General features: G+C 38.1%; 1 protein-coding gene across 2 annotated transcripts in view; it reads right to left on the bottom strand.

Annotated features, from left to right (window-relative positions):
- LOC124600124 (myoneurin-like) overlaps positions 1 to 12,653 on the bottom strand; it is a 136,256-nt gene extending 123,603 nt beyond the window's left edge. For both annotated transcript variants that reach the window (XM_047136135.1, XM_047136134.1), the window contains exon 1: positions 11,864 to 12,653. In XM_047136135.1, the coding sequence (XP_046992091.1) occupies positions 11,864 to 12,412 (549 nt within the window). In that variant the 5' untranslated portion in view covers positions 12,413 to 12,653. The remainder of the gene's footprint in view (positions 1 to 11,863) is intronic.
- Positions 12,654 to 13,469: the final 816 nt, after the last annotated feature.

The following is a 13,469-nucleotide window of genomic DNA, read 5'->3' as shown; positions in this document are numbered from 1 at the left end:
GTCACACAATAACTTTCATGAATAAGATGATAAAACAAACAGAACTGAAAGAAAATAACAACTGCATTTATATTGTTCAGTTTACAAACCCAGTTAAATGATTAGTAATATAATTTTCCCATCTCATTTTTCTTCTTAGTAACATACCAAATAAAAATGTTCTCTTTACTGTCCAAGAGTAATAAATAAATATTACAATCACTAAGAAAAAAGTGTCTTTCCAGAATTTCCTGCAACTTTTAGTAGTGTAGCAGTGATAATGCAGGTGAAGAGATATGAGGAAGGCATAGTTAGTGACTTATCACAGCTATTTACTATGATGATATACATTTCAGATACACATATTTGTCACTGTATGTAGTTGGGTCAGATAGTATATTTATTTTCAGTATTAGTTGCCTAATACCGCTTTCAAAAATGATCAAAAGATAAACAAATATAAAAATAACCATTCTCAACCAATGTTTCTCTCTCTCTCTCTCTCTCTCTCTCTCTCTCTCTCTCTCTCTCTCTCTCTCTCTTTTTCTTTTTTTTTTTTTTTTTTTATAATTTGTATACTCTCATCGAAATTTAACATAAAAAAAATTACAGAAAGTGGACATGTATGAAATAAATGTCAACTCTTATATGTATTAATCCTAAGGTTAACTGTAAATAGCTACACATTCACGAGATGGAAGAAAGCCCAGGCCACACCCATCTAAAGAAAGGGCAGGAGAAATGATCTTCAAAACTACCATTCAGTATCCTTACGATTGACTTGTTGCAGAATCTTAGAACATATTTTGAGCTCGAATGTAATGACATATCCCAAATGCAATGATATCTTCCATGTTGCCTAGCCTGGACTCCAGAAACATTGATAATGCGAAACCCATTCAAACTTTTCTCACGTGGCACCCTGAAAGCCATGAATCATGGTAGTATAATTTTCTTCTTTATTTTCTAGAATTATCATCCGTCTTTTCCCCACAGCCTGGCCATCCAGATTACCTGATCTTAATCCATGTAGCTTCTGGCTGTAGCATTATTTGAGTGACATTGTGTTCAGTTCTCCAATTACAATTGCAGCTGAAATGAAAACATGCGTCCCACTACACATTCTGAACTTGACCCCCGAGACACTCTGATCTGCTGTGTGGAACTTGCTATTTCTTGATTTCAACTTGTGGCAGTAAATAGGGAGAGCAAACTGAACATATCTTGCACCAGTCTCAGGACAAGTCAAAACCAATGTTGTTTTGCTTTCATGTGTTTTTGGCTCCAGAACAATCAAAAGTCAATGTCTTTTGACTTTTATGGAATTTTTGGTCCTGAGACAATTAAAAATCAATGTCATTTTGCTTTTTATTTGGTTTTTGACCTCAGGAGAGTTAAAAACCGATTTTTCCCACCTGGTGTTGTATGACCTTGTTGTGGAGGATAGGCTTACCTTACTAACCGTGCCACAACTGTCGATTGCTGAATTTATAGACAACCTCATTTACATTAAGACACTTAAGAGTGCCATCTACTGACGAAATTTTCCAAAAAAAATTTGTTCCACGCCATTTCTCCCTGCGTCAATAATACACTGTTCAAATGTGACATCATTCTGAGTAGTGGTTATTTTTCTACAGTGTTTTGAAACTGGAACTTTAATTACAGACACTTCGGATATACAGGATGTCAGAAACAGACAAAAAAAATTTTAAGGGTGTTGCAGTGTACGTTGTGCTCAGAGATAGAAAAAAAATTATGTGCTTTGCCACTTTCAATTTAATGAGCACTAAGTTAACCAATCAGGTTGTTGCACACACAAATTCAAGTAGACTGCCAGATACAGTGTCACCAAATGAGTTCTTCGTTTAGTTTCCTCAAACTGGCTTAAACATAGCTTTTGCTCATCTAGCTTAAATTTATCACTTCTGAAAAAGGCACATTTTAACTGATTATGAGCATTTGAACAAGTGGTAAATAACCGCTGCACAGATGTCTGTGCATTACCACATTGCAGCATGTGCAAGAGCTTGAATTTGCACGAGCAACAACCTGGTTGGCTGGCATCAGTGCCAATAAAATCAGAAATGGCACACTGTATCAATTTTTTTTAACAATTATTCTCAATCCAACTTACCCTCAACACTCTTACAAGCTTTTCAGACTGTTCCTGGCCTCCCTGTACCTAAACCCTCATAGCACCCAGTCCCTGCAATTCCGACCTTTTCCATCTGCCACATATCCCAAAACTACCTCTCAACATCTCAAAAAGAACAGAACTTATGCAAACACAAAACACTGCTGTCAATCTGCTTCCCAAAAATTGCAATCCTACAGAAATTTCAGTCCACTCCAATGGCCTCACATTAAGCCCCTAACCCAAATTCAATAATGCTGAACTAGTCAAAGACCTAGTCTCCATATGTCAATACTCTAATGTGAACAAACCCCACCAATCAAAGCCAACCTAACCTCAACACTGAAGCTTGCCTCTATCAATTCATACCACCATCCAACTGTACCCCTCCCCCTTTCCCACTTAAGTATCCACTGCACCAATTGCTTGTTGCACAGCCTCCCATATGAAAGATAAGACCCACTTCCTTCTCTAATTCTCAACAGTCCCTACCCCATTATCACCAAGATCCCTACTCATTTTTGGTGATGTCACCTCCTTACACACCAGCAGTACCTCCCCCAACGTTCTTCCATTTCCAGAACCACCACAATATTAGTTATACATCTAACTAATTATATCTTTGTACATAACTATTTTTCCTTTGAGGGAAAAATATATGAACAAATCTGTGGCATAGCCACGGGCATCTCCATGGCACTCTTCTGCATCAACTGGTTGATGGAGCATGTACAGGAAACTATCCTAGCCTCTCAAAAGCCCAAGCCCTTTGTCTGGTTCTGGTTCATTCACGGTAATTTCTAGTCCCACACAGCCTCAACAGCTTCGCTGCAATTTGTTTCATCTGATCCTCCTCAGCCCAATGTGCCATTTTCTTGGACATTGATCTCCACCTCTCTGATAGCTCCTTCCGTACGTCCGTCCGTCCATATGAAGCCCACTAACCATCTACAGTCCCTGCATTTTGATGGCTATCATTCCTCCCACCACAAAAAATCACTCCCATATAATCTGGCTACCAGCAGACAGTGCATTTGCAGTGATGGTAGTTCCCTATGCCAGTAAGCTGAAGATTTCAAGTCCCCATCCGGACAAAAGTTTTCCAAGTTTCTCTAAACTTCTTAAGACAAATAACAGGATGTTCCATCAAGAATGTCCACAATGTATATCATATTTTCATCAGTGTCTAACTTTATGTGAACTGGTGATGAAAATGCCTTTCAATTATTATGTTTTTGAAATTATTGTAGCCTCAGTTAGATGCAGTTTTATACAATCATTTTACATCCACTGCTGGATAAAGGCCTCCTCTGGGCATCTCCAGGATTACAAGTCTTTCTTTTATATATATAAAGAGAACACAAAATAGGGATGTTCCAATATTATACTGGGCGAGTCACAAGTTTTTCCCCCAGTTTCTGGAGGGTACTCTTTAGATTATATGGAACAAAAAATGTAAATACAATAATGGGATTGAAAAAAGCAAATAGTAATTAATTTAAACAATTTTGTAGCAGTCTCTTGCATTCAGAGTGGATTTAAAGCAAGTGTTCAAAATTTCCTCCCTGCATCTGAAGGCAAAGATTCGCACAGGAGTGAAACACGCGAGTAGCATTTTGTAATTTCACATGGTCGTTCCTTATTAACGTTGTGGAATCGAAAATGCATTGCATCAATTCTTCTTGTGTTTCCACCTTAACTTCGTACACAATGTCTTTCATCCACCCCTGATGCAGTAATCTAGGGGTGTTAAATCTGCAGATCTGGCAGGCTGGTTGGTAGGACCCCCGAGACCTATCCATTGATGTGGGAATTGCTGATTAAGATAAGCTGTTACCACATGGTGGGAATGTGCAGGTGCCCCGTCATGCTGGACATACATGTGGCATCTTGTTTACAGAGGAACATCTTCAAGAAGCTGCGGTAAGTCTTCTAGTAAAAATTTACCGTACATCTGACCATTTAAATTTCCCACAAGAATAAACGGTCCCAGTAACTGGTCACAAACACCACCACACCAGACATTGACTCTGACTCTTCATTGAAATTGAGATACTACTGTGGCATGGGGATTTTTGTCTGTCCAGACATGCATGTTGTTGATGCCGTTTCTTGTAAAGGTTGCCTCATCACTGAACATTACGAAGCAATAGAGCTGCCGATTTCCATTTAACCAGTTATAAAAGTGTAAACAGTTGGCACAATCATGTGGCTCTAAATGGTGAACTTTCTGCATATGAAAAGGATACAGTCCATTCTCATGAAGAATTCTACATACCTTAGATTGTGAAACATTCAATCGGGTAGCTAGACATCTCATACTTGAACGAGAACTGCACTCTACTGAATTAAGAATGTTTTCCTCTTCTTGAACATCACGATGCCTTTCGGAGTGAATACAAATACTGGGAAGGGTACCAGTTTCTAGCAATGTTCGATGTGTTCCACTAAATGTTTTGGCACCCGGAATCCTATGATTAGGATACTGATGGTGATATTCGGCAACAGCAGCTTTCGCATTACCATCACAGAAGCCCAAAATGTTCACCATCTCTCCATACTCCTGTTATGAAAACTTGTACGGCATCGCAAACTGTACTGTACACAGGAGACAACAACAGTAAACAGTGACTGCAGTATCAACAAGTGGTTGTTAAAACATACTACTAGCTGCAGTTGTCTACCTAAGATTGATCGTGTCTCCTGTGAACACAAGTGTAGTGTTCCCACGGCATGTTTCGAAACTCTGTTGTAGCTTCTTGATTATGAATCTGACAACATTACTGTATTTACATTTGTTGTTCCAAATAACCTAAGGAATAATCTCCAGCAACTGGGGAAAACCTCGTAACTCACCATTTATAGCAGCCACATTTTGTGTTTCCGCAACCAAGCAGCCCCAGATGAACCAATAAGTCAGAAACTTAATTTTTTTTTTATTATTGAAAGTTGGCAATAACTGTACTTAGCCAATAACTTTGTATATTATCTTGATAGGTAACACTTATCTTGTTTACAGTTATGTAGCTTTTGTAGTGTGCTGCTGACAGTGGGTATGCAGCCAGATAAAGTGTGGCACGATAAATAACAAAAAATCCTATGAAACCAATATCAACATTCAATTATAAAACATGAAGTGACTCTTCAAGCTTTCCCGGCGGATGTGTTGTAAATAGTCTTCACGGGTTGGCCGCCGGATCACGTTGTGCAAATTCATTAAGGAAGCAATACATATCCGTACAGCCGATAATCTCATCAACAAGGATACGGGATTTCAACTGAGCACAGCCTGGAACCCTGCATTAGTTGCTATTAAATCACAACGTGAAGATCAAGATTCTTCGGAAACAGGCCTGTCATAATAATGGCCTAGTACGGCTGTTGGTGAGTAACGTCTGGTCGCACTTGACAAAGGCAGCGTACAATGCACATGTGGGAGAGCCACTCTGCGATTTTTGGCAGAGGGAGTTTGAATAAGGCAAATCACTGCGCATGTGTGATTTCTGCAGCTGCGCATTCTTCACGCACATTCTAAAAACGGGGCATCAGTGTGCGGATACTGTCAGTCGTACCTAGCCACAAGCAAAGTTGAACCACCTGAAGATGTCGGACAGCTGCCTCGAGGAAATATTGTGGAATTTGCACAACGTGATCCGGCGGCAAACCCGTGAAGACTACTTATAAAACATTAAGTTCCCAATTCATGTGAACTGCAGAACACTGTGTTTATAAAATCCAGCAAATACCTTCCTTGCCACATACACTACCCATTCACCTGATAATACACCCCACTTGCCTACATTTTATCTTCGTTACATCCATAATTACATCTTTCACTTCAGTTTGTTCCTCAATTTGTATCTCTGTTTATCTGTCTCTCCCAGTTTTTCAATACCATAACACACTCTTTGTACATGTCTTGGCCAAAAAATGATTCAGAGGACCAATACATACATAAATTCACAACACACATCTCTCCATTGCTAAATAGGCGTATCTCAGTTTCTGAATGGTTTTCACATTAAAAATCCATATCTAACCAACACCAAGCCAACACTGACAAATCACACTGCTTGTTAACTGTTTCAGAGACATTCAAATACTTCTTTCAAAAACTTTGTTCAGATTGTCAAAGCCAAGCCAGGCAATTTCAATGTGTTGTCTTTCAGTTTCAGTAAAATTAAATTTCTAGCTGTTTCAGATATGTTCCACTGAATGTATTTCTACTTCTTTTTCCAGTTTAACGAACTGAAAATTTCTGCTAGTGCTGCTGGGAATAAATTTGATGATAACGAAATCATCTTGCCCAGTTCCTCCTCCAATTCTGAATTTCTGCTATCCAGGTTAAGTGTGGCAAAGATTATAACAAGTTGAACTGACATCTTCACCTTCAAACAATGGAAAATCCAGGATGGAATAATGACAATATTATGAAAAGGATAGTTTTCTACTCACCAAACAAATGTGGTTTTGAGACAGGCACAACAAAAAGACTGCACACACAGTGTGTCCGGCCCCGGCAGGCAGCCAGTGACAGTGGTTGTGTGTGTGCGATTTGTGCTTGTCAGTGTGTTTTCTACTTTAGAATTAGTCCTTTTGACTACAGGCTGAAATGTGTAGCAGTCTCTTTGTTGTACCCGTCTGCGACTCAACACCTCCTCTACTTCATAAGTAGTAACCTATTCTTTTCATATATTATTGTGAACTGATATCTTGTCTTTCAAGGGCTATACACAAAGATTTTATTGAAATGAAATTAAAAGCATTCTTAAGTATATTACTCCCAGGCAAAGTGGTAGATCATATTCCTAGTTTACATTACTTCATTCACGGCTTGCAAGTGTTTGCTGTGCTTAATCCACAAATAAATCCTATTTGCACCTCTGTCAGATCAAAACTCATTTTTTTTTCCTTAGTGGTTAATGCTGTTTTTGGTTAATATCTTGTGCATTATACTATGTTTTTCTGCTTAGTTGTTACTGATTCAGGAATTGGCCAGCTACTACTAATACCTGGTGTAACAACTTATGAGAATAGTTAATATATTGGTCACAGACTCAACAGTAAGTAAAGCAGGTAGCAGACTTCAGTTCAATGGGAGAATACAAGGAAAACATAGTTTACGAAAGAAATTTCCTATAAAACACTTGTGTTCCCTATCCCAGAATTTTGTTAAAAGTCTGTGATATTCACAACAAGTAGGACTAAGGACTAACACAAGATGTTAAATTGATATGTAGAGGGGCGTCACACATCATCACAGGTTTCTTGGAATCACAGGAGAAGGCCATGGAAATGCTGAAGAACAAGGACTATGAGATCCTTCAAGGTATGCGGTAACTGTCCTGCGAAAGTTTGCTAACAGAGTTTCAGAAACCAGAAACTAAGTGAGAAATCTAGGAATATACAAGGGTCCGTAACACTTCTCCAACAAGGATAGTGAACAACACATTACACTAATTACAACACACATACAGGCATTTATTTAGTATTCCATATGCAAATGAACAGGAAATACCCTGTGCCGCACTTTTCACAGTGGGTTGCAGAGTATGAATGTAGACAGACATAGGTGGTCAGGTCTAGTTTTCATTTAATGCCTGTGAAATGGAAGAGTAGAGAGTTGTTTCAGTTGCTCATCATGCTTTACAGCATCACTCAAGAACCTGAGTGCTTGCCACACTACATGGGCTATTGGGATCCTCCCAACCGATATTAGTTTCCCTGAACTCTGGGGATAGGAACTTGCCCTACAACAGATCCTTGCACCTTGGCATCCTCCTGGACTTAATCTCTGTTAACTTTGTTAAGTCCCTAATTGTAAATTGCATGTTTCATAACTCTTCATACTAAACTGTCTTTACTTTTCATTATATCCTTACCATCTCTAGACTGAAGCTACTACAGTGTTCACAAATGAAACATTTCTGACTTGCTGTCTCCAATTGCCCCCCCCCCCCCCCCCCTGCCCGCTCCCTCACCTGCACTATAGTTGGTCTCCTTCCATTCTGGGGTCTGAGAGACTTGCTCTCCCTCTTTCACCTTCCCTAAACCATCCCTTTCTCATCCATGAGGAAAGAAAAATTATTTCGATGTGTGTCACTTTTACTTCCTCAGGGATGAGGAAACGCGCGCGCGCGCGTGTGTGTGTGTGTGTGTGTGTGTGTGTGTGTGTGTGTGTGTGTGTGTGTGGAGAGAGAGAGAGAGAGAGAGAGAGAGAGAGAGAGAGAGAGAGAGAGAGAGAGAGAGCAACACTACTCTTTTTCTCTCTTGAAGGTACATACTCAAAAGCACTTCTGCTTCATAATTTATTAGTTATTTCTTTGAATGGGTTTTCCTTTGATAGAATTATATAGTAATAAGTCCATTTCTGATACTTACTGCAACAAATTATGTCTTAATAAAATGAAAAGGCATTAAAAACTGCTAACCACACTGCTACAGTCCACAGTACCACTCAGTTGCTAAGGTTTGCACTGACTACAACCGAGTCATAACAACCCATAGTCATTCGGCTTACATCGATTCCCCTGCTCCCTTTAAGTGCCCGTTACGGTACAGAGAACACAATGCATATATTTTTTTAAGTGATTCAGCTAGCGTTTATTTGGAACTCTTTAATGAAACCAAAATTTACTCAGAGAGGATACGCCAAACAAAACAAGCAGTAAAAAGCTGAATCTGCTGGTAAGTGTTGCTGAAAAATAATATTAAAGTAGATCTGCAAAGCACTACAGCATCACCGGCACGAAGAAACTGGATATTCTATTTTCATCTGTAATGAAGCGAATGTAGTATCAATAAAATTAAGACAAGTTTAATACACTGGAAACCTTATTATGCATTTTTGTCCTTCAAAGCTTACTGACAGCATGTCAAACAAAAAGATATGGAAGGAAATCCCGCTCCACTGGAGTAATGATCCATGATCCACTTTAGTCACTGTATTTCAGACATATCATAGAAGTAAGACTTACTGATCATTATCTTCATGCTGAACGTCACTACATTTTTTCTTCAATCATATAGCCTTTCTAAATCAGTGCTGTGAATTAGTCTTCTTTAACTTTAGCTTCCTGTTCTAGCAGAACCATATAGTATCAAATGTGCTGCAAATCAGTTGTTTAAATCTTATATCACCAACAAAAAGTAAACAGTATAACCCAAATCCACTTTAAACAAAAAAAATAAAAAATAAAAAAAAGAATCGACAAACCCGGGTTAGATAATGAGTGGCACAAACTCAGTAATAAGCCCTCGATTCTTCCTAGTTTTTATCAATGACCTTTCATTAAATCCTCTAAATATGTATTCTGTAGTACTCGCAGATGGTACAACAGAATAAAACAACTGAAAGACTCCTCTCTATGCTCCTCAACCTTAAACTGTTGCTGAACACCACAAAAACAGCTCATATTTCTCTTCTAGCCACCCAGGAACTATCATACTACATGGAACCCTCGCAAATTGACGACACGTTAATTGCAGGGATAAAGTTTTTAAAGTGTGGTTTGCCAGCTCACTCCTCGTCAGGCTCTACTAAGCATTCAGATTCCTCAGGTAATCGTGTGATATAAACACACTAAAAGCTTTGTATGACAGACTTGCACTCTCAATGTCCCCTTTTGCGGGGCATCTCTGAGAAAAATTTTCTTTATGCAGAGAAAGGATAGCAAAAATAACAGAGTACCAGTGATATCAACCACTGAATTTATTTTCAAATAACTTAATACATTACTAATCTCCTGTATTTATATACTCAGAACCGTTTACTGCAGTGGGGGAAAAACTGTATCGGTTTCCAACAAAGAGAAATCAACAACCATGACACATGAACCAAGTTAAACATAATCTGGTGAGCAAAAGACAGAGGGTAAGTCAAGATAGATTGATAAATATGGGCAGCCTACTCCTCAACAAACTAGCCATTTCAATTTGAAATTAAATCAATACCTTTAAAATGATAATGCTAAAGCAAAACACTTTTCTTCAGTTGATAGGTACCTGAAGGCAAGCTTGCATGAACTAAATGAGTTCCCCTTTCCTCCACATAATTCATATCTTAAGAAAACTTTATCCTAAATATATTTGCTATACATTCATCAATAGTGAGTACAATTTCTTTTTACTTTTGAATCTTGTTCTAAGCCTGTACAGACATTCCAATGTAAGATGCATTAACGAAATAAGTATGTATGCATTTTTTTATCTTTTTGTATATCAACATATGTATAGCTACATACATACTCCACAAGCCACTATATGATGTATGGCAGTAGGGTACCCTTGCTTCTCATTCCATTTCCTGTTTCAATCACAAATGGAGTGAGGAAAAACTATCTATATGCTTCCCTATGAGGCATAACTTCTTCTCACCGAGCTAGGTGCTGCAGTGGTTAGCACACTGGACTCGCATTCAGGAGGATGATGGTTCAAATCTGTCTCCGGTCATCCTGATTTAGGTTTTCCGTTATGTCCCTAAATCATTTCAGGCAAATCCCAGGATGGCTCCTTTCAAAGGGCACGGCCGATTTCCTAATGCGAGCTTGTGCTGTCTCCAATGAATTTGTTGTCGACAGGATGTTAAACACTAATCTCCTCCTCCTAACTTCTTTTATATAGTCCTCACGGTCCTTACACAAAATGTTTGGATGTAACAGTAGAATTGTTCTGTAGTCAGCTGCAAATCTCAAGTCTCTAAATTTTCTCAACAGTCTTCTACAAAATCAATGCAGTCTTCCCTCCATGGAGTCCCCTTTTAGTTCACACAGCACTTCCATTAATACTCAGATGCTGACTGACCATACTGGTAGGAAATATAGCAGCACACCTCTGAACTGCTCCAATGTTTTCCTTTCTTTCAACCTGGAGGCTATCCCAAACACTCTAGCATTAATGCCCTATATGCAGTCCCCTTTATAGATAAGCTACACTTTCCTATAATTCTCTTACCAAGCTGAAGTTGGTCATTTACCTTCCCTACAATACACCATTGTGTGTTTTAATACTATATCTCATAGTCACTGTCATTTTTTTCATATGTTTGCAAAATTTCAATGTCTATTTCCAATTGTATGCTCTTAACGAAAACATTGCTTTACTGATGCAAATACTACACTTTTTTTGTCAGATTCTTTACAATTTTGTTATTTTGCGTTTAGCATTTTTTGTCATCAGCCTCCTCTCTCTGTGGAAACACAATATAAGGCTTCTGTGCTTACTAAAAATATAATAATAAATATTTCCTGGAAACAGTAATTTTTATTCACATTACATCAACCCGGAAACTGTTGGAACTATATAATGTCAGAATGAAACTTATTTTATTTGTGATACCACTACAAAAACTTAAAATCATCTTATTAAGAATGGCTTTTATTAATAGCAGTTACTTGATATGAAAGCACATTGCAACCATGAAACAATATCAATACAGCACAAATCAATGTGGATAAAATAATTATTCCTCATGCTTCTCTCAAAGGTGTGAGAATTTAACGATATGGTGTGAAGTACACTGAATCACAGAGGAAAATGCATGCATAATTATACTCATTCCATTCCTTCTTGAACAAGCTAATGAATTCTAGAACAATATTTATAACACTTCAGTGAAAGGAAAATAAAAAATACAGAAACTTATTTCATGCAAAAAGTATACTATCAATATTGACGTACATTAGGCATTTATGCATAAACTACTCATACAGTATGCTCTTTACACAAGTATTGTCTTGCTAAACGCACCTTTTCTGAAAGAAATTCTTCCATTTTTGGAAGGCTAAAGTTCATTAATTCTTCTTCAAAAAGTACTTTGTTTATATTCACTGCCACAAATAAGGTTGCAGCCTTTAGTAAGATAGGCAAATTATACTTCTCACTCAGGTCTCTGACAGACAGACAATTTGTTACATCCAAATGCCTGTCAAGGTAATCGGCGCAGTAGTTTTTTAACTTTCCAACTAGAAAATGATTGGCCAATCTCAACAATTCAGAAACATTGCTTTTATTAATTATGACACAACCTGTATACATATAATTCAACAAGCTCTGGAATATCTCTGAACTCTGGCAGGTGACTGTTAAACGTTCTTTTATTGATTTATGAGTCTTTAGGATTGATTCGAAATACTGTGAACATGAAGCCAGTACGTTTCGATGTGCTCGGAATTCGGTTCCTCCCACGTAAAGAACAATATCACAGAACTTCCCCTGATCCCTCTGAGCTTTCAGCTTTTCCAGAACGACATTTGCGTGATCGTTTTCTGAGAAATTCATTGAATCGTCTGCAGCCATTATTTTAAATGTATTTTAAACCTTGCATCAACGTTTACGACAGTAAACAATAATTCCAGAGTATGATCTGGAAACCTCACCAGAATGATCTAATTTTTAAACAGCAATAGCAATCTTCATAGATTAAAGACATAAAATAAATATCCCTAGACAGTATTGACACAAATAGCATCTCCCACAACTTCGAACGAAGCATATTTAATTTTGACACTAAACAAGCCGCCAATCGTACAACACGATATTGACGTTAAGACAAAGATGCTATACCGAAGACCCAACTTTTTTTAGTTCAATATGACTTTTATTTTAAATTTTATCAGATGTGACAATGCAGTAAGGTACAGTTTCAATACAAAGTTCAGAAACAGTTGTAATAACACACTTCGGATAATCCATTGGCCTTTGAGAAATTACAATGTTTAATCATAAAAGGGAAATAATGCTAGGCTTCAATCGTTACTTTTGAATGTCGTTTCTCCTTTCAACTATTCTATGGGCTGGTTAATAACCGTAGCAATCAGAGCTGACTTGCGCCTAGTCCACGGATGGCGAAAAATGATGCACGCTACAAAATAAATTTTCAGTATTATTTAACTATTTTTGGTTCATTGAAGAGATAATAAAATTTATACCAGGCACAAGCTGCCTGCATGCTGACAGACGCAGACAATTTCTCTGTTTTCACTATTCAAGTTACCACGGAGAGACCAATTCATACTGAGCGTCCCGTCCCGTCCTATCCTGTCCTGTCAAAACAATGTACTACAATGCATTTTAAATGGCGGCACCCACTCTCGCCGTCCCGACGACATAATCACCCCATTTGACCATTTACATAGGGGTCCCAAAATCGGATTTCGAAAACCGATTTCCCATTACCATTTCAGGATGGTCATATAAACACTTCAAAATCGATTCTGGAAATCCAGGTTTACTTGCTGGTTTTCCATTTACGCATTCGATTTTCGCTCCCATGTAAATGCAACCGCTTTTCAAACGTTCCTGAGCTGTCAGGTTTCGTCTTGGTTTTAAAATTTTCGGCTAATATGGACAGAGT

The sequence above is a fragment of the Schistocerca americana genome, chromosome 1 (genome assembly GCF_021461395.2).
Source record: "Schistocerca americana isolate TAMUIC-IGC-003095 chromosome 1, iqSchAmer2.1, whole genome shotgun sequence".
NCBI classification, from domain to species: Eukaryota; Metazoa; Arthropoda; class Insecta; order Orthoptera; family Acrididae; genus Schistocerca; species Schistocerca americana.
Note: the sequence above shows the minus strand (reverse complement) of the source record. Positions and strands in the feature narration are given on the sequence as shown.